The sequence below is a fragment of the Pelobates fuscus genome, chromosome 5 (assembly GCF_036172605.1).
Source record: "Pelobates fuscus isolate aPelFus1 chromosome 5, aPelFus1.pri, whole genome shotgun sequence".
NCBI classification, from domain to species: Eukaryota; Metazoa; Chordata; class Amphibia; order Anura; family Pelobatidae; genus Pelobates; species Pelobates fuscus.
In genome coordinates this window covers 114,487,581-114,509,221 of record NC_086321.1, presented here as the reverse complement: position 1 = coordinate 114,509,221, position 21,641 = coordinate 114,487,581, and the positions used below count along the sequence as shown (strand labels likewise).

The 21,641-nt window shown below is 39.3% G+C and overlaps 1 protein-coding gene across 1 annotated transcript in view; it reads right to left on the bottom strand.

Moving 5' to 3' along the window:
• Positions 1 to 21,641, bottom strand: part of ADAMTS19 (ADAM metallopeptidase with thrombospondin type 1 motif 19) — a 227,737-nt gene that overhangs the window by 85,849 nt on the left and 120,247 nt on the right. The window contains exons 8-10 of the mRNA XM_063456413.1: positions 11,074 to 11,179; positions 7,508 to 7,648; positions 5,615 to 5,765 (exon numbers count right to left, since the gene is read on the bottom strand). Coding sequence (XP_063312483.1) covers positions 5,615 to 5,765; positions 7,508 to 7,648; positions 11,074 to 11,179 — 398 coding nt within the window. The remainder of the gene's footprint in view (positions 1 to 5,614; positions 5,766 to 7,507; positions 7,649 to 11,073; positions 11,180 to 21,641) is intronic.

Here is a 21,641-nt window from a genome sequence, read left to right as displayed (position 1 = left end):
ACCTGCTGACTATGGCCCCTGGGTTATTTGGGGCATATTGTACTTTATATTGCTGCTACTGGCCCTTTAAAATCAGCGATGGACATATTGGGACTTTTGGGACTACTGTCCCTTTAAGACTGTGGAGCATATTCCAGTATACTGCCTGTAATATTATATGTGTATTTGTGTGTTAAGTTTAACCTGGGATATGTATGCAGCATTCTTCTGATTGTTCGGTAGAATCACTCCATTCATTATATTGAGTGAAACTACCGAACAACCAGACCACCCAGGAATAAGTGTGCCTCCAATTACAGTTTGCAACAATGTTGCAAACGGGTAATTGGCAATCAGTGTAATGTATTCTTTGTCCTCTGGGTGGCCGCCATTCGGGAAACAAACACGTGGCGGCGGCCATCTTAAACTACCGAACAGCGGTGTTTTGCCGTCGAGTGTCTGGAACTAAAATCGGACACTTGACTAGGCAAACACCGCTGAGACCTCCATACTTCCAGAAATTCGTATAGAAACTACCGAATGACCCGTCGTTCGGTAGAAAGAACCCCACAAACAAGGGAATTCATTCAAACCCTCTCCAGGCTCTATAACCCAGGCAATTCGCCTGTTTTCATTCCCTTGTTTGTGACCGACCGCAGGGCCAAAATGCATGGAACTGTTTTCGGATACTTTACCCATGCGGTCGGTCAAATCTTTGGAACCCCATATCTCACGAACCATTCATCCGAATTACTTGAATTTTGAATATGTTGTCCCCCTGAATAAGGGCTATCCAGCGATGCTGGATTTAAAGGTGTACCCCCGGGTTTTGGGGTACATCCAGAACTTGGCTGAAAAAGTGTACCGGATAATTGAGTTTAATGTTATCTGAGGGGAGGGGATGTGTGGGCTGAACCATGTATGTGATTGGTTATTTTATGCCTCCCCCTGGGTGTGGCCTGTATGTGGATTAGTGTAATAAAAGCCAGGCTGGATGAGCCAGTCCAGAGTTCCTGTTTTACCCTCAAAGTGATGTGTCGTCTCATTATTGGGGGAAGGATTTAATGTATGCTGTTCCAGTTGACTGCTAGGAGTACAAGCCTATTCGTATGGTTCCTATTCAATGGTCTACAGCATTCATATGCTTGGGAGAATTTAAAGGTTTCTCGGATTCGGTGATTGTGGTGTCTGCCAGAGTGCTTGGAGTCCTCAGGAAGCGCTAGGAGCATCCATTAACGGAGGTACCAAGTCGGGGTGCCAGGCGATCCGTTACATTGGTGGCAAGCGGTGGGATGGCGTCCTAGTGCGAGGTAAAGCAGCTCGGAGACACAGTACGTTTGGATTTACAAATTGAGGGCAACGCTAGCAGTCGTGCAGCGCCCCTGGGAGCAGACTAGTATGGAAGGTTCTGGCTCTGGAGATGATTGGCTGGCCGAGGTGAGGCAGCGAGTGGCCGAGTATGGGGATGATATACCCATGGAGACACGCCGGGTGATCTGGAACCAGGTCATGGCCGAGCGAAACACAAGGCTGGACCGAGAATTCCGGTTGGCGAAAGAGAGGGAGTATGCTCAGCAGCAGGAGCGTTACAGCAGCCGAGTAGAGGCTGCATCCGAGGAGGTTAGCCGTCTTTCCCTGAGGCGGCGGGAGGAACCCAAAGTGGGGGTCCTCATAGACTGGTCCTGTGAGGAACCACAACAGGCAGGTAGAGATGGGACCAAGGTCTCTCCACCGGGCCCACCGGGATGCTGGGCAGCCGGCCCAGATCCCCAGCAGCAGCCAGAGTTGCCAGGTGGGGAAGCAGGTGGCCCTTACTCACAAATGTTGAGGGGCCTCACGGATTGGTCCTGGGAAGACCCACAGATGGCAGGTGGAGATGGGACTGCGGTCTCTCTACCGGCCCTACAGGGATGCTGGGCAGTCGGCCCAGATCCCCAGCGGCAGTGTGCGTTACAGGGAGCTGAAAGTGCCGTTCTTGCTCCCCAGCGGCAGTCTACGGTGCAGGGAGAGGAGCCTGTTATCCCCTCTCCCCAGCGGTTGAAGGTGTGTAAGGGAGAGGAGTTTGTTACCCCCTCTCCCCACCGACAACCTAACCCACCAAGGGGAGACAGTAAACCCCTCACCAGCGCAGATGGGACCGTGGTCTCTGCGCCCAAGTTACAGGGAGCTGAAGGGGCCGTCCTCCCTCCCCAGCGGCAGTGTGATTTGTTGGGAATTGGGAGCCCAGTCTCCATTCCCCAGCGGCAGTGTGAATTGCAGGGAATTGGGAGCCCAGTCTCCATTCCCCAGCGGCAGGCTGAGTTACAGGGGGCAGAGGTAGTTGGTCCTACCCCCCAGCAGCAGAGTGATATGCCGGGAAGGCAGTGTGAAGTGCAGGGAGAGGAGAGCAGCGTCCTCCCTCCCCAGCGGAAGGCTGAGTTACAGGGGGCAGAGGTAGTTGGTCCTACCCCCCAGCAGCAGCGTGATTTTTTGGGAATAGAGAGCCCAGTCTCTATTCCCCAGCAGCAGGACACTGAATTGGGAGGAGAGACAGTCGGTCTCCCTCCACAAAGACTGAAAGTAGGCATGGGAGAGGAGATTGTTACCACCTCTCCCCAGCGGCGGATCATCAATGGGCAGAGTGTTCTAATGGGAGAGGAGCTGGTTACCACCTCTCCCCAGCGGCAGCTTAATGTACCAGGGGGAGACTGTAAGCCCCACACCTGTGCAGATGGGACCGTGGTCTCTGCACTTCCAGCACAGGGGGTAGGGACGGTCGGTCCTGCCCCCCCACAACAGGGCTGTTTAGCCAAAGGGGAGACAGTCTGTCTCCAGCAGCAGAGCTGTGTAACTAAAGGGGAGACAGTCGGTCTCCAGCAGCAGAGCTGCGCAGCTAAAGGGGAGACAGTCGGTCTCCAGCAACCAGGCTCCAACCAGACTACTCCTGTAGTAGTGCTGGCACCAGGGCAGAGTACCGCTGGTCTCTGCCCACTCAGCAACCCACCAAAACAGCCTACCAGTCCCCCACACAGCCGGGGTGAGGCACCTGGACCTGGACAAGTTTTTCCATTACTCAGGTGTAGTAACCATTTATTGTGGGTGGGCTGTACTGCTGTTTCTGTTTTGTGGGTGGGCTGCTGGACTAACAAGGGCACTGACCGGCAAGAGGTCAGGTACCCTGTTAGTCTGTTTGGAAAAGGGGAGAAATGTGGCGAAACCAACCTCGCCACTGGGCCCTGGAGAAGCCTGTTTGCTAGCCTCCTACCTGCTGACTATGGCCCCTGGGTTATTTGGGGCATATTGTACTTTATATTGCTGCTACTGGCCCTTTAAAATCAGCGATGGACATATTGGGACTTTTGGGACTACTGTCCCTTTAAGACTGTGGAGCATATTCCAGTATACTGCCTGTAATATTATATGTGTATTTGTGTGTTAAGTTTAACCTGGGATATGTATGCAGCATTCTTCTGATTGTTCGGTAGAATCACTCCATTCATTATATTGAGTGAAACTACCGAACAACCAGACCACCCAGGAATAAGTGTGCCTCCAATTACAGTTTGCAACAATGTTGCAAACGGGTAATTGGCAATCAGTGTAATGTATTCTTTGTCCTCTGGGTGGCCGCCATTCGGGAAACAAACACGTGGCGGCGGCCATCTTAAACTACCGAACAGCAGTGTTTTGCCGTCGAGTGTCTGGAACTAAAATCGGACACTTGACTAGGCAAACACCGCTGAGACCTCCATACTTCCAGAAATTCGTATAGAAACTACCGAATGACCCGTCGTTCGGTAGAAAGAACCCCACAAACAAGGGAATTCATTCAAACCCTCTCCAGGCTCTATAACCCAGGCAATTCGCCTGTTTTCATTCCCTTGTTTGTGACCGACCGCAGGGCCAAAATGCATGGAACTGTTTTCGGATACTTTACCCATGCGGTCGGTCAAATCTTTGGAACCCCATATCTCACGAACCATTCATCCGAATTACTTGAATTTTGAATATGTTGTCCCCCTGAATAAGGGCTATCCAGCGATGCTGGATTTAAAGGTGTACCCCCGGGTTTTGGGGTACATCCAGAACTTGGCTGAAAAAGTGTACCGGATAATTGAGTTTAATGTTATCTGAGGGGAGGGGATGTGTGGGCTGAACCATGTATGTGATTGGTTATTTTATGCCTCCCCCTGGGTGTGGCCTGTATGTGGATTAGTGTAATAAAAGCCAGGCTGGATGAGCCAGTCCAGAGTTCCTGTTTTACCCTCAAAGTGATGTGTCGTCTCATTATTGGGGGAAGGATTTAATGTATGCTGTTCCAGTTGACTGCTAGGAGTACAAGCCTATTCGTATGGTTCCTATTCAATGGTCTACAGCATTCATATGCTTGGGAGAATTTAAAGGTTTCTCGGATTCGGTGATTGTGGTGTCTGCCAGAGTGCTTGGAGTCCTCAGGAAGCGCTAGGAGCATCCATTAACGGAGGTACCAAGTCGGGGTGCCAGGCGATCCGTTACACAAAGATAAACATTTGATTGGAATATTTCACCTGCTCAGAGCGAATGTGCTTGAGGGGAGGTACCATGGACGGAAGACTTTAATTATTTAATTTTTTTTTAAACAGTGTAAATGTTGAAACTGGAGGGAGGCCAGGAGGGCTGAGAGTGAGCTCAGAGAGGAGGGGACATAAGGTTGCCCCTTGCAGAAACACTGTTCTTTACATCTGAAGATCATTACATCTGTCTGCCGCACACAAAGCACATTTTTTTGCACAAAATTAATATAAGCAGCCAGGAACAGAGTCATGGGTGCCAGGGATATAACTAGCCCGTGGCACAAAAGTGTATATTTCTCTGTCTGTGCAGTGTGTCAAGCAGAAACGCTACACACACGGACTCTACCACCATGACCACTTCCAAAAGCAGAAGTGGTTATTGTGGTTGTAATAACACTTTAAGAGGTTAATATGTATGCGTAACTGACTGTATTATATTGTTCATGATCCATAGAACATTTTTAAAATAACACAAATGAATATAACACCCTTGCTATACATTGCTGTCTCTTCCCACTATAATGGTGTATTGTTCTACATCCTTATGGTTTCTAAATAAGCTGGAACAGAAATGATGAGATAGCAAACCTAAATTCTCAGTAAACATGTGGTAGCCAAGGACAGGCAAACTGATGTATGATTTGGTAGATGTTCTACCTGCTGTATGTTTGATACTTTGCAGACTATAGGGGATAGTGTGTTCATGATGCTCCAAATAATTCATTATTTAGTGTAGTACAGTATAGTATTGTATAGTATAGCATAGCATAGCATTCTGACATAAAACTATTTACAAGTATAGATATGTTCTTAATCTTTTTTTAATCATCTGCTGTCAAGGGACAGGAATATTTTCCCTCGGGATAACCTCGACCGATTGTATCGATTGCCGTTCATTTGTTTAACTACTTTGTGGGAAAAAAAAAAATCTTTCAAATGTTTAGCTGATTTGGTTTAAAACACCAAATACGAAGCAACATGACTTAAAATGCTGTAAAATGCAAGCTAGTTTACAGAGTGGATTTACCATCCCTTGGGAGAATGATTAGTGCACATGTGTTTCACAGAATGATTCTTTACAGACATTTTATGATGTACTATACCTGCATTTCTTGACAGAAAAAAGCTGTTGGTCCAAAAAGAATTTGACATTGTTCATCTGCTGTGTACGTCATCCCTGGCAGTTTGGAGGGAATAATCATGGAACTAAGGCTTTGGGGATTTGTCTGCAGCAAACAGTTACTGGCTTTTGACCTGGCAACATTCAATACACATAATTTGAAAACAGGGAACAAAAGAGAAGTGGTTATGACTAAACAGTCATAAACATGTATTTTACACTAAATGTGAAAAATCATAGAGGCTATAAGAGTTTTACTCAGGTTTTGCTCATGGGACAAAGGCACTGTTTACATTTTGTTGCCTGAAGAAGAACCATATAATATTTGGCCCTGGAGCAGGAATAATTCTGGGCATAAATGAAAGTCCAGAAACACTTTGCCACTGGGAAATGTGCATCATTGCTTGTCACTAACATCTTACAGCCACATACAGTGCAGCCAATGTTACAGAATAAATAAAGAGGACATGTTAGGTAGAAAATAAAATATATTGGACCAAAACGCATGAACTTTTCAAAACAAAAGGGTGTGTTTGTTTGTGTGTGTGTGTGGGGGGGGGGGCGCTCTTAAAAACGGTCTATAAAAGTAGTTGGTTACATTTCAGACCATTGAATGTTGTAGGTGTGACCGGGGGCAAAACTACTGCGCGTATTTTCTATGGTAGACTGCAGTCGACCTAAGGTTTTATTGTGTCAGTAGTTATAAAGATTTTAACTAAAGGAACCTTTACATTACACACATGGTTAATCACTAAATTGTGAATTGTTAGGAAGTCAAAGTGAAAATCTAAATTTCAACCTAAATAGCCAAACTGGAAAAATTCAGCCAGCTACGTATTTGGTTTGGCGATTTAATAATATGTATGTATTATTATTTTGATGTAGTTTCTCTGTGAGAATATCAGAATGTATGGAATACAAAAAAAAAAAAAAAAAAAAAGGACCTCCCACACAAATGTTTGCACCCATGAGTATAGAGTAAAGAAGAAGAGGAAGAAACAGATAATATGATTGAAATTCTCTTGGCACCATTTGTGGATGAATGAAGACAATCTCATTACCACAGTGCAAGCGTGGACTTTGGCGGTTAAGGCTTGTGCAAAAATAATTCGGTATCTCCCCTAGCACACATGTGTTTTGTGTGATATTTGAAACTTGGTCATCTAGTGTTGTTTTGCATCTTCAGTTACCAGGTAAATTTAGTAATGTCTATACATTTATAGCAAATTATTTTAAGGAAATAATATTCCATACATAATTATTATATGCTAGTAATTGGCACTCTGCTTTTCTGCATATGAAAACAACTGTTTGTATAGATATAACAGCGCAGTCATCCACTTATAAGAATCAACTCATTTGTGTAAGTTATACAATCACCTTACTGAATTACATACCATGGGAATATAAGGATTTCCTAATTTTGAACAAAAAAAATCACAGTCATATTTAACCATATTGTATTAAACTTTCCCTTGTTTAATATGAAATAGGCACACCCTTGAAAGAATAATATATCATGATGACATTGCTTTGTATAATAGGACTGCAGTATTTTTTTTATTTTAATCAGTAATTGGTGTGATATGCAATTTAATAATTTATGTAACATAATATTTATATATGTAATAGTTGTTCTGATGATTCATTAATTAGCCATCTGCTTCAGATATAATAACATCTGAAAGATGTGTAGATAAATGACTAAAACAATGTATAATGTTCCATAAATTATACAAAGATGTCTCAACAGGTTGATGTGGCAAATTATAAATTGTGTTTTTTCTTCTACTGTGTCTATTATAATTTACAATTCCTTTGTGGGTAGGTTGATAAAGCACCTCATTAAATACTGAATTAAAGCTTATATAATTACCTGAGAAACCTTTCAAGGTCTTCCCGACTACATCTGGACCATGAAACATCGCCAAGATTTTGTCCCTTGATCCATTCTCCTGACATAATGTGCAAGCCATCTGCACAGGACGGGTGGTCATTGTCATGATTGATACCCATGCTGATTTTTGGACATGTTGAAAAGAAAAATAAACAAGATAAAATTGTATTTTTTTTTTTGTGAACATGGAATGCATTTTCAGGCGATTCATGAGTGATATTCTATAATGTATTAACAGTTTCCCTTTGCAAAACTACTTAATTTCAAAAACTTGGAAAGATGTAGCATAATGTTTTTGATCATTCACTAATTGAGTACTAGAAGATAATGTTTTGCAGTACCTCCTTAGTACTGGTTAATGAATAAGTCTGCTAAAATCTTCCATTCTAAACATACTGCACTTACAAAATCAATAGATAAGTGTCCAATTTATTTGATAGACCTAATGCAAATATCTAAGCAGCCAATCATTTGTCAAATTTGGCAGCGTGGGCACCTGCCTACCCACAAGACAGGTGTCTACTCTGTGAAAGGATTGGAGAGGATTGTAGGAGGGATATGATTTGCACTACAGTGTTCCAGCAACATCGGCGTCACTAGAGGGCACTAGGGAGCTGTGCAGGGAGAGCACAGTGGTTCCAGTATCAACCAATGGCCACTCTGGAAATGATCATAAATGAGGGCGCTGTTTAGCAGATAGCTCACTTAGTTGGTGTTCTTTGATATGGTATATCCAGGCTTGGATAATTGAACTCCAGGCCAGGATCTTAAAAAATCCAAATAATTTGCTCACTGGCAGAACTAGCGGGCAACGGTCAAAAAAAAAAAAAAACCTCAGCCGCACAAAGGTTAATTATGTGATGTTTGCCAGAGCTTGCTAACCAGCTGCAAAATTACAATAGTAAAAAAAAAAAAAACTATTGCGGTCAATAAGACTCCCATAATACTGTAATGGAGGCAATGTACCTGCAAATGCCCCAACCTGCAATCCAGCATATCTACTAAACATTTAAAACTAGAGACTAGTCGCTTGAATAGCCCTCATCCCATGGGGATGGGGCCTTAGAAATAACGAGGGGGACATAATCCCCCATTAGGGGCTACTTTAAATATTAAGGGGGGAACCTAGGGACTGGCATGGGTGGGGGGGGCCCTAATACTTAAATAAAGGTAGTTCTAATGTCCCCTCTCTTGGCCCCAATGTTAACAATATGTGGGTTGGGGCCCTAATGTTAATAACATGTTCACTATCACACTTTATAATGAATTAGGGCCACCACTTATCAGCAGGTGGGGGCCTGGTTAGGGGACGCTATGCCATCCATTTTATAAACATTAGGGCCCGACCTGCCAACATGGGTAGGTCCCCCTATGTTATAAATAATAGAGCCCCCACATGTGTATATATGTTGCAGTACATTGATAGAAGCACTGTCCAATCATTTGGTTAACAAAAAGTGATATAAAGTAACCAATAGAGGGGAAAAAAGGAGCAGTACATTTTTTTTTTATTTTATATATATATATATATATATATATATATATATATATATAAATTACATTATATATATTTTTTTTACTGCTCCTTGTTTTTTTCCTGTTTAGTTTTCACTTGATCTATGAATACAATTAATATCATGTTGTTGTTCCCTAGCGACTAATCATCTGTTTTCACAATAATTATCTCTTGTTTGACTGAACTCTGAATATCAAATTGAACGAATGAAACATGTTTGGCCATCACGCTAGTCATTTGCTTGGTTACATGTCCCTATGGCGCTTTGGAGATACGGACCAGACAAACACCCTAAATTTGGACGAAATGCATTACAGGCGAATCCGAATGCACAAGTCTACTACAAGTAGAATTATGAACATCTATGTAGGCACTGAGCACAGAGAAGTAGTCGTTCTCTGTTTGTTGAGATCACCTCTCTTTATTCAGTACCCGAATAAATGATGATAACTCTACTTACAGAGACAACAGGGAACTTTGGTTATAGCAGCCCTACAATGAATTGTTTCAACATTGTATACAGATGTACAGGTGAAAAATAAAATATAATTTAATTAAACATAACTTCTCCAACACGAAGTAGTGCACTCATAGTACTTTTAATGGGAGATTGAGTAGGAATTCTTAATTTCATGTTAGATCTGATTGTTATAACACAGAACATTACTGGTCCCTGAAGACACAATCCAGAAGTAATCCTTTTGATTATATCTCGTTTTACAATGCTTTATATGTGTCTCAGGCTAATGTTTTTAAACCAAACTTTTTTATAAGGAATTAACAGAAAGTGTCAAGAAAGAAATTTAAAGTTAGTACATGTGCGCTTTCCTTCTAAAATGTCTTTCTTGCATCAATGTGTAATGTCATTATTAAAACAAAATTTTTAAATAAGCAATTTGACAGTACATTAGTTATTAACGCCTTTTCTTCTCTAGAGTAAAGTCCAAAACACAAAAATAGTAGAATAAGGTAAGCCTGGTGGATTAATTCACAATGCCCATTTTTGCATTACTTATAGTGAAATTATAAGGCATTTTACAAACTAAGCATACGTATTTGTGAGAAATTATAGTTGAATTATACTATTAACTTAATTTTAAAAAAACAGCTGTGGGCAAAAAAGATTCTTTGCTCACAGCAAATGGTTGTCAAGTCAACAAAAAATATTTTTATCTTATAAAAACCTTTGAAGGAATTCAACTGCCAGAAGAGTTTGTGATCATCTCGTAGTAAGTTAGTGCCAATTGTAATGGATTTGTGAAACTTGCATTTTCTCTAAATCCGGCTGCCAAAACGGCTTTCAGCCAATGCTTCATAACACTAGAATTGCTGTAAATTATTTATCACCCAGTATCAACTAACCATAGATAAATTGAAGCATCATAGTTGGTTTACTTAGAATAACGACCATTAGATACACTTATATCAGGGAAAGTCTAAAGAAAAATCCAAAGTTTTTGCACCTTTTAGTCCTACAACATTTGTAGATTTTCTTTCTGGCCACCCCTGTCTGAAATAACAGAAAATGTTCTATAAATTTTCACATTCACAGAGGTTTCAAGAAATTGGGATTTTTATGTTACATTTCTATTTTATTAGCAGGCCTTAGTTTAAAATTCTGTATATAGTGGACAGATGGACACGTGCTTGAAACTTTGCCCTCTGGGGTACTATGGAGGAGAGGGGGATGTAGTGAGTGTTGTTTAAACTGCCCCATAAATCCTTCCCAATTTGTAGCAACTTTAATTGTTCACCTATAAAGTCTGGATAACGCTCCCTGTTACTGTTTTCTATTAAAGCCACAGTAATACCACAGTAAAAACTAAACAAAAAACACAAAACATTCTAAATAAAATATAGAACAGTAACAAAAGCACAACTGATATAACAATATAACTGATAAGAAAATCTTGACAAGTTAAATAGTCCAGCTAGAAATATATATAAATTGGAGAATGTCGTTGAGTTATCAATAATTATATTAAATAATTTTTTGTTAATGCACATATTTCTTAGAAACAAAACTTACTTGTGACCCATCTCATGTGCAATAGTAAATGCAAGATTCAGACCATTATCCTCTGCGATGATACATTTCCTTTTATCACTGCACATCCCATTCAAATAAGCGATACCTGTAGAGTACAATTATATATGTTGTATTAAAATTGACTTATAATGCAAAGTAATCCCCATACGTCTGATGGTTTTATTAGGCAACAAATAACACTTACTAGAGACAATAATAAATAAAAGGCTACTGCAAAAACAATAAAAGCAAAGGACATGCTGAAAACAACAGCGCTGTACCTTTACTGTGCAGGTACAACCTCATTGAATAATGATGTAGCCCATGGCCCTGAGTCTGCCTGCTGATTCCATGTGTTGTGTGTAAGGAATGTGGTGTGTGTGCGTGTGTGTGTGTAAAGTGGATGCAGTGTTCCTGTGTATGGGATACAGTATATGTGTGTATTGAGGATGCAGTGTGTACAGTATATGGGTGCATAGTAGAATCAGTGTGCATATAAATAACACTTACTAGAAGAAACACTAAATAAAATACTACTACAAACAATTAAAATACAAAGTATATGTTGAAAACCACAGTGCTCACAGCCCCAAGCTCTCACTATTCAGACACAGCCTCTTTGAATAACACTATATTAATCCTTTCTGCCATGTATACCTTTATTATACTCCACCTCACCGGCTACAGGGTAAAGCAGGGCTGCCATCAGAAATTTAGGGGCCCCTTACATAGCTCAAGCCCTGGGCCCAGGGGCCTGCCCCAATTCCACCCACATGGTCGGCTCCCCAGTTCACCTACAGCCCCATTTCACCACCATCTCACAGGCACTTAGAACTGTGGTAGTGGATGTAGCATGTGTTTGTAAGGGATGTAATGTGTATCAGTTAAGTGTACGTGTTTATGGACTCCATTGTGTGTAGTGGATGTTGTATGTTTGTGGGAGCGAATGTGTGTATAGTGGATGCAGTGTGGGTGTATAGGGGTTAAGATTTTAGTAGTAGTGAATGTAGTGTGTGTTTGTAGGGGATGTAGGGGATGTATGGGATGTCATGTGTGTGTCGTGTGTGTTTAGGGAATGTGGTTTTTGTGTTTATGGAATCCAGTGTGTGTAGGAGATTAAGTGTGTTTATGGGAGTGAATGTGTATAGTGAATGCAGTGTGTGTATAGTGGATGCAGTGTGGGTGTATAGAGGTTAGGATGTTAGACTTAGAAGACTAGCGAGACTAATACAGCAGTTCAAACACTGCAATGTATAACAGCCATCATGGACCACCATGGAGAATGCTATGCCTCCTGCATGGTGTCACGGGTGGTGTTTTTTTTGCACACACAGGGGAGAGGGATCTATCTAACTAGGGACAGGGAAATTAAATCATTAGGAATACAGGTTTGTTTTCCTTACTCTTTAGTGCTCCTTTAACCCCTTAAGGACACATGACATGTGTGACATGTCATGATTCCCTTTTATTCCAGAAGTTTGGTCCTTAAGGGGTTAAGTGTATTTATTTGTGTTTCCTTTTAGTTGTTTCCCTTTGCTACCTTAACTGCTGCAAGTTAAGGGTTAAATTAGTGATAGCTAGGGATGTACGACTCGTGAAGGGAAGGTTTAGACAACATCCCCAAGCTGCAGGTGTTTTCTCCCATTAAGAAGTTTAGACTATTTTCAGCCACGCTGAGATGAGACAATCCTTTTCTTAACCAAGAAAAATGTGTGGCACTAGAAAGAAATGTTCTACAAAGATAATCATTTTATTTATGGATACTGAAGCAATGGAAAAGCTGTGTCAAAATGACTAAAACTGAAGTCATGATTTGTAAGACTTTTGTGTGCAAGCAATTTTCTAGAGTAAATATTACAATTAAAATAAATAAAGTTATCTTATAGTAAACAAAGACGCAGCAGATTTGTTCTCCTCTATTCCATGTATTTGCTTATAAAATTCTCCTGACTCTTTCCAGTGGACCACACTGATTTTGTTACTTTGCAAAATGAGACGGGAATGTTAAAATACATATATATATTTTTCACTCTTTTCATACACCGCATGTCTTTGTAACTGCCAAATTACCTATATGCCATGATGCCTGACCTTGGATTCTTAAAGAGTTAAAGTTGCGCAAAGCACTGTGTTATCTATAATAATACATTCTAGGGATTACTTTAAGATCAATATTTGAAGCGTTTGTGATCTTATTTACTCTAGATTAATAATGGATAAGTAAGATAACAAAAATCCCCCAGGGCCATTTTCATTTACTCGCCTTTGCTCACTCCTCTTTTATTGACACTTAAATATTTACATACCCCAATATAGAACCTGCTTCTCTCCATTTGAGTTATACCACCTTTTCTTCCTGCATTTAAATCCCATATCATCCATATCAGTTAATATATATCTCCCATCTATATATCTGCTCCTCTCTATCTTTCCAACACTATTTCTCTGTAAGTTTCCCCTCTTGATTTGAGCTCACACATACCATACTCCTTTCATTTTAATTAGCTTTACTTATTGTTTCATCCCTGCATCCCTTTATATGTCTCCCACATTCACCCATTGTACAGCGCTATGGAATCTGATGGCGCTTTATAAATAATAAAATAATAATAGTAATAATAATAATAATAATAATACTTGAACATTTAGTTCTAACAAAACGCGTTTGACATATGGGGACACTAGGTGAAGAGGGCCCTGCCCAAGTGAGCTTACAATCTAAATGTATTATTATTATTATTATTGCCATTTATGTAGCAGATGTACAGATTCCGTAGCGCTTTACAATATTAAAAGAAGGGGGGATTTAACTATAAGTAGGACAATTACAAGAAAACTTACAGGAACGATAGGTTGAAGAGGGCCCTGCTCAAACGAGCTTACAGTCTATAGGAGGTGGGGTATAAAACACAATAGGACAGGAAATAGCAATCAAATAAGCTGGGAGTAAAGCAGAGCTGGAGGAGAGAGTAAAGTGCTGCCCTTTAGGAGAGAGCAAGAGACAGGTATGTGAGGTAGTGGTTACTCTGGAAATGCAGAATGACTATCATGTAGGTAGACACTGAGAATGATTTTTGGAACCCTCTGTGAGCTGGAACTGGCACACAAACCATAGTCGTGTCATTATTGTCATGGCCTAGATGTCCATAGTTGCTATTAGGAGGGTCTTTAGGGACATAAACCTCTGTTGTGGGGATCTTTTGCTCTAGATCTGCACAGTCCAAAGAGGGAGCAGGTGGATATTTGTGTTTTTTCTTTTCATTTTTACATCAGTCAGTTTCTTTTCAAAGCAGCCGCAAGCCGCCTATTATTAAGATAAAGATCAGTTTCACAGTGCTCCTCTAAGCTACTTAGAGGGAGATGGTGATACCCTCAGGTCACTGCTAGGAAGGGGTGCTGGGGAACAGAACTTTGCTGCTCTTGTCTATAATAGTTAGGTAGCATGGTAGAATCCCAATGAATACCTGGTTTTATGGGTTGTGTGTGTCTCAGGCTATGCTTTCATTCAGCTAGTCTTTGAGAGTATCAGAAGTACAGTGTTTATGGGTATAGCAGAGGGGACATAACATAAAAAGCCCGGGATATATCAAAACACATCCCCACCTCTCTGTTAGTGAAGGGTTTAGTTTAGTTTCATATCTCCTGTCATTTTACACTTCTTGTAATGTATTTATATATAAATTTGCATATAAAATAAATCTAATTGCTTCCACACAAAGTACAACCAGACTAGATGAGCTTCACTTTTTATTGAAAAATAAATATCGGTTTTGGTAAAACATATTTGAACAAAAATACATTTACATAAAAATGTAATGGATAACAAAGCCCACATGTTCAGGGACAATACAAAGCAAAATGTATACTTCTACTCATAGAAAAGTAGTATCAGCCACAGATCCAAAGGACACAATTCCAAAAGTTTCATATTAAAAAGGGAAAATAGAAATAACAAAATACATTAACATATGGAAAAAGCAATTACTGTGATACAAAATATTTTATTCTTGCTGTGGGCAAAATAAACTTACCAATAGAGATAATGAGTACTGAAGTCAGCACAGCCATTTAATTTTAATAACGTAGCCCAGCAAACCAGCATGGGAGTCACTGACCTAGAAGCAATCACTCTCAGGACTGTTTGGTGCTGTGGCTGTTTGTCAATACAGAGCGGATATAACTTGTAATTATACTTTGCCCCTTGCACATAACACCCAGCATATGAGTCATGCCAGAGCATGGTAAGTAGGACAAGGCGGTGTAGCAGGGAGTTATAGATGAGAGGGAAGGGAACCCAAGGGGGAGGTATAGCCATAGCTACAAAAGTGTGAGAAAGGGAGTATGGTCATCCTGACAAAATTGGGAGTAAACGGGGGCATGAGTAGAGTGACAAAAGTGAAGGTTTCATAACGAAAGATGTATAAACAGATATATTCCATAATGCATATTTTTCTATTTTTTTCCATGTGTTGATTTAAATGCTTTGAGATGTTTATTTCTATTTAAAATAAACATATTTTACATATATGCAACAAAATCACAAGGTTTTTACTACAGTGATAATTTAAAGTGAATTTAAAGTGAATTTCCAATTCACTAACGCGTTTCGTCCACTACTAAAAGACTTTGAAAATGCCTAGTAGTGGGCGAAACGAGTTAGTGCTTGATTGGTGTTTTACATTTATATTATTATTTTTTAAATTTTGTTTACTAATAAAACTAGTTTTCACTTTATTGGGACCTTCCTGATTTTATCACAGAAGATTTTACCTGGAGGATCTCATACTTCAATTTGATGTACTGAAATACAACGCACTGAAAGAAAGTTCCCCAGCAACTGGTAATTGCTGCCCACCGCTGACAGGCCTGAGGCACTGCTTCCCTACATCACCTTTTTTATATTTATCTACAGCCAGAAGGAAGAGACTCTGGTTTGGGGAGTCTGAGCAGCCATTGCACAAGCGCTAGAAATCTAATTTCTTCTATCCAGTTAAAAAATATAGTTAAATATTTTTATACTACATAGGTTTTAAATATAAAGTCAATAAATATATAAATACAGATTTTTTTTTTTACCGCTCCTCCTTTTTTTCCTTCTCTTGGTCACTTCTCTGTGAAGAAAATGAACATGTGATGGCTGTCCCTTAGCTATCAATCATCTTTTTTTCCCATCAAATATTCATTTTCTGCATCACTTCAATTAAAACTAACATATCCATCCTTTGTTTGGTTCATGATTTGGTTTTAAATAGTTTCGAAGTTCTTGAATTTAATTTATGCGACCATCTGATTGGCCCAATTTCGACTACTACAATTTGCAACTAAGTGAATCTCCAAGTCTATTAATGTCACGGTAATATACCCCAACACGCAGGAATAGTTCATATAGCCAAGAGACAAGAAACCAGGGTTCGTCTTACCGGACCTTAGAATGGCCGGACTAGGACGAGTAAGAAAGACAGAGTCTAGAACAAGCCGAGGTCAAGGGAACTGAGAGACAGCGTAACGTAGAACAAGCCGAGGACTGGTACACAGAGGACAAAACAGCGGATAAACAAGCAAGGATAAGGAGAGAGCGGAGTCAGGAACAAAGCCAAGGTCAAGCACCAAAAAACCAACTGAACGATACAAGCACTAAAGGGAACTGGACAGAAACCACGATAGGGCAAGGAGCAAAGGAAACAGGTGAGTATAAATACCCTAATGTTCACTTTGATTGGCCCTTGTCATATCCACGCCCCCAAAACGTGAGTGTATGGGGAACGTGGCATGACAGGGGCCAATGGGAGACTGATTCTAATTTAGTCTCCCACTGTCCCTTTAAGAGCGCGCCCGAGACGCGCGGCGCGCTCTTAGTGTCGGGCGGGACACGTGACCGCTTCTCGCAGTCACTGCCCGCCTGACTGATCTTATCGTTGGCTGAGCCGCGCGCGGCTCGTGCAGGAGCAGGACCGCGCGCGGCGAGAAGAGAGGACCCCGGCCGGCCCCTGGAGAGGGTAAGTACCGCTACAATTAACGGTTTGTATGATAATATGTTTATATAGATTCAGCATTACATGTACAATTACATGGATGTCTGTATCTATAACAGATTCCTACAACATATGAATACAATAATGTAGTGATAACTTCTTTATTTTTGAAATGGTGATAGTGATAAATACTGGATAACTTGGGCTATCTCAGGATTGGTTTGTAACACATTAATATGACGATATACAATTTATAGGCTGAAGACACGATTGATGGCATAAACATTTGGAGAAACAGTACTTTACCAAACTCTGTTGAAATGTGTCCATCCCTTGTCATTTCACTAAGATTTCCCTAGAGTTCTTAAGTCAACTCTGTTTGCATGTTACAATAACATGGGGACACAATGATACCCAGACTTTAATATCTATTGATAGGTTCATAAAGTTATTTTGAATTAGTACATATGGACTATATATTTATCATTAGAACAAAAGGTGGTTTGGGGCAGTGTAAAATGTACTCATGTAAACTATAAACAGACATTTAAGACGTGGCGATCAAATGCTAGTTTGATGGGAGTTGGATTGAAAAAGATCTAAAATTAAGCAAGGGTAATCATGCATTAAAACACAATTTGTAAACAAGATTTTTCAGCACAATTAAAAACAAGTTACTAAAGGACTGGAAGGCCTACTACTATTGTAAAGATGGCACTTGAGTGTAGATGATTGTTGCTTACATTATTCTCTTAAAAGTTCTGTAACTGACAATGCAACAGCAGCAGCAAATACCTTTATCTTATATTATTATTATTAGTGTTTATATAGTGCCAACATATTTTGCAGTGCTATACAATTTTATATTTAAACACTTCTTGAACCCAACATATAATCATCATAAATTTAATACAATGACACTTTGATTGAGCAACCATTTCTGGTTAAATATGCTTATAACAAACATAAATTATATACCAGTGAAACCTGAGGAAAAAATAAAATTGTGGAATTGCAATTGTAACTCTTTCTTTTTACTTTGAAGCTATCAATGTGGCTCAAGTTTGCCATCAATCATTTCAATGCACTTATTAAAAACAAAGAAGCTTTTTTTTTTTTTTGAAGGAAGCACACATGTGTTGTACACCTGTGGACTTTTGATGAGAGATTAGAAGATATAACCTGAAATTTTAGGGTATATAGATTACAGGGAATGGTAACAAGATTCAGGTGTGTTCTGCTAGGAGGGTAATATGGAATATAGGTCCTTCGAGCTATAATTTATACATAACATTTGGTATACTTAAACTTTTGTTTGTATTTGACATATCACTAGGATTAAATATTTACAACATTTAACAATGTTGGATAAGCTTTTATCTTTATTTTTTCATATTAAATGTGATTTCATATTTTTTGTTACATTTGGATAAAATATATAAAACAAAATCAAAATATTACATATAGAAAATAATGAATCTTTCATAGGAAAGATCAGTCCTATTAAGTTATAATTTTTTTTCACAATCTTTATGTTGCGCAAGTAGTAACAAGAAGCTTGATACCCCACAACAGCATTAAAGAGAAACTTTACTGCCAGGAAAACAAACTAGTTTTCCTGGCACTATAGCTTCCCCCTCCATCAAGGCCACCACCCCCGTGGTGCAGGAGGGGTTAAAAACCTCTTCTGTTACTTAACTGGGTCCAGCACTGATGTCCCTGGTACAGATGAAATTAAAGATAAATATTGTGGATTCTTAAAAACTGCAATAATTACCTGCTCAAGGTCAAGAGACCTGGGACACTGCACCTAGACTCCGGTGTCGGTCCTCATGTACACTCCACTCTGGGCCTGCTAGGCATTAGGTTTCTCTTCGTCTTGGGAGATGTGAGAATCACTGGAGCCCTGTGCGTGGTCTTTTACCCTGGGCCTGCTGTTGTGGCCTATCAAAGGACCAACTAATATAAGGTCAGCAGGAGACCTCTGATTGAGCTATTTTGCAATGTTTGAGCCCCATCTCTCTTTAAGGGGGTTCGCAATGCATCTGTACAATTATTTCTCAAAAGTTAGGTGGCAGTCGTGGCATATTTACAGTTATAAAGCTGGTTAGTTGCACAGCTTGCCCCCCATTTAGTTATAATTTAAATGGAAAGTGAGGCCATACATATTCTAAAAACTATAACCTGCAAAATCTAAACCTAATAGCACACAATGCTGAACACCTAACCTTATATGTGTAATAGTAAGATATGCTGAAAGCTTCAAGAAGTAGGAAGTGCTATCAAGGATACTTTGGCAGAGCAAATGATGCTCCATTCAATTTACAAACTACTAAATCTGCCTTAGATGAGAATGTAGGACTTCTACTATTGCTCTCCCAATGTCACATTTTGATGTTCAGAATGTCATCCATTTTCCAGAAACCTGCAGTGTTGGATGCTAAGGTCATTTACCAAGAACAGTTTGCTTATTCCCTGAGGTTTTAGGATGTAGGTATAATAAAACAATAAGCAAATTTGCCACACAACAAATAATTCTGGTCGTTTTAGTCCATTTACAGGAGCAAACATTACACCTGCCTAGAAATGGAAGGGTATTTACACATTACTTGTCCTGGCATTCATTACATTGTGGTTGGCAGGACTGTACTTCTTGCTAACTACAAAGTTTCCACTGAACACATTTTGGTTTCTTGAGTTGTGTCCCTACCCTTCTCAAACAAAAAAGCATTTAGTAGATGTACCTATATCCAGAAAGGATGAATGCCTATAAAAAAATCAGATTGCATTATGGAGTCGCAATGCCAACAATAAACAGAAAAGTTATACCATGCTAATCCCTGTAAAAATATGAATGTGGAATGTACAGTGCAGCCATAATGTCTTAAACAGAACCTTTACCACCAGCAGTATGGGGGATAGTGCAGAGACCATGTCCATCATTACAGGCTTATTCCTGCCAATAAGCCTTGCAAATACATACAAGACTAAAACACAGCTGTGTGGAATGGGGTTTAATTCCCTGTCTCTCTCAAACTCTCTCTAAAACTGTAAGGAAATGCTTAACCTGATAAATAGTTCTCTATGTATACTTTAGTTTAGCAGTGATTTGTGACATATACATTTAAATGGGTCTGAAATCTTCACATAGTATGCCTAGAGGAGAATAATTGTAGTCTAGGGAAACTAAAGATAATCAATTAAAACATATTAACATATGTGTAAAGAAAATTAAAAACATTTTTTTAACATTTCATCTTTAGTGTTATATTTTCTATTTTTTTAATATTTAATCTTTATGTTGCTTTTCTTTTTTAACCATGTTAGCAAAAACATAACACATATCTTTATTATAAAAAAAAGCTTACATAGTTTATGACATACCCTTACATTACAAACATGTATACAAATACATAAATAAATACCAATATAGAACTTGGTGTTAGAGAATCTATAAGTGACTTCCTTATGTATACAAAGTGACTTTCAAATATAGTCATAGGTATTGGCTCATTTGTTCTCTCCCTTTACCGTTCTTCACCTATTTCCTTGAGCAAATTATTCCAAAGAGAATACTGGTTGTTGTCTTTGTTAATATATGACATTATGTCTATATCCATTCTACATTGGAAGATAAACAAATGTGGAGTGCTCTGAGTGGAAAAATACACCACTTCAAATAGTGGCAGTTTATTTGTATTCTCTTGTATCCTCACCTGAAGGGGGCGAATGGTACGTCCTATATATATTAGACCACATGGGCAAGTCATCATATAGATTACTCTCTTTGAATGGCGAGTAATGATATCATCAATTTTAAAACTTTTTTTCTGATTTTTGGGATGTGTAAATTCCTTAATAACCCGTTTTTAACTTCTTGTGTTCATACATGTCCCACAGATATGGAATGGATTCTGTGTATCTGTCCTTATATTTGTCTGATTGTTTGTAAGGTTGTTTTGCAAATTGGGTACACCTCGATAAATTATTTTAGGTTTACCCAAAGATGGGTTGCAAACCTGGTGACCTATCGCCGATACATATATGACATTTTCTTTATTTGGAAAGTGAATCCCTAGAACTTTTCTTTACACACCTTAGGAAAAATGACTGTGGCATAAAACTTACGAAGAATTGCAGTAAAAGTTCAGTAGAATTTTTAGACCTGAATATTTATATAGAGGAAAACAACATTAAAACTAGCACTTTATTTAAGAAAGTTGATGTAAACAGTTACATCCAAGAAAACAGCTGTCACTATTCTCCCGGACTCGTAAATGCACCAAAAGCCCATTTATTAAGAAGGAAACAAAATTGTATGGATACCAACAAATATCAAGATCAGGGACAAAAAAATCATAAAAATTTTTCAGACAAAGGCTATAATAGAGAACTTTTAAATACTGCATACAGAGAAGTAATGCTTAGAGATAGAGACACCCTTTTGAATTATAAAGAAAAAACAATAACCTCCAACTAAAGCCAGATATCTATTATATGCGATATTAATAGTCAGAACAAGTGAGAAAAACTCTCTAAACATTGGCCAATATTTAAAAAATGACGACGCACTTAATGCCATTTTACCTGATAGAC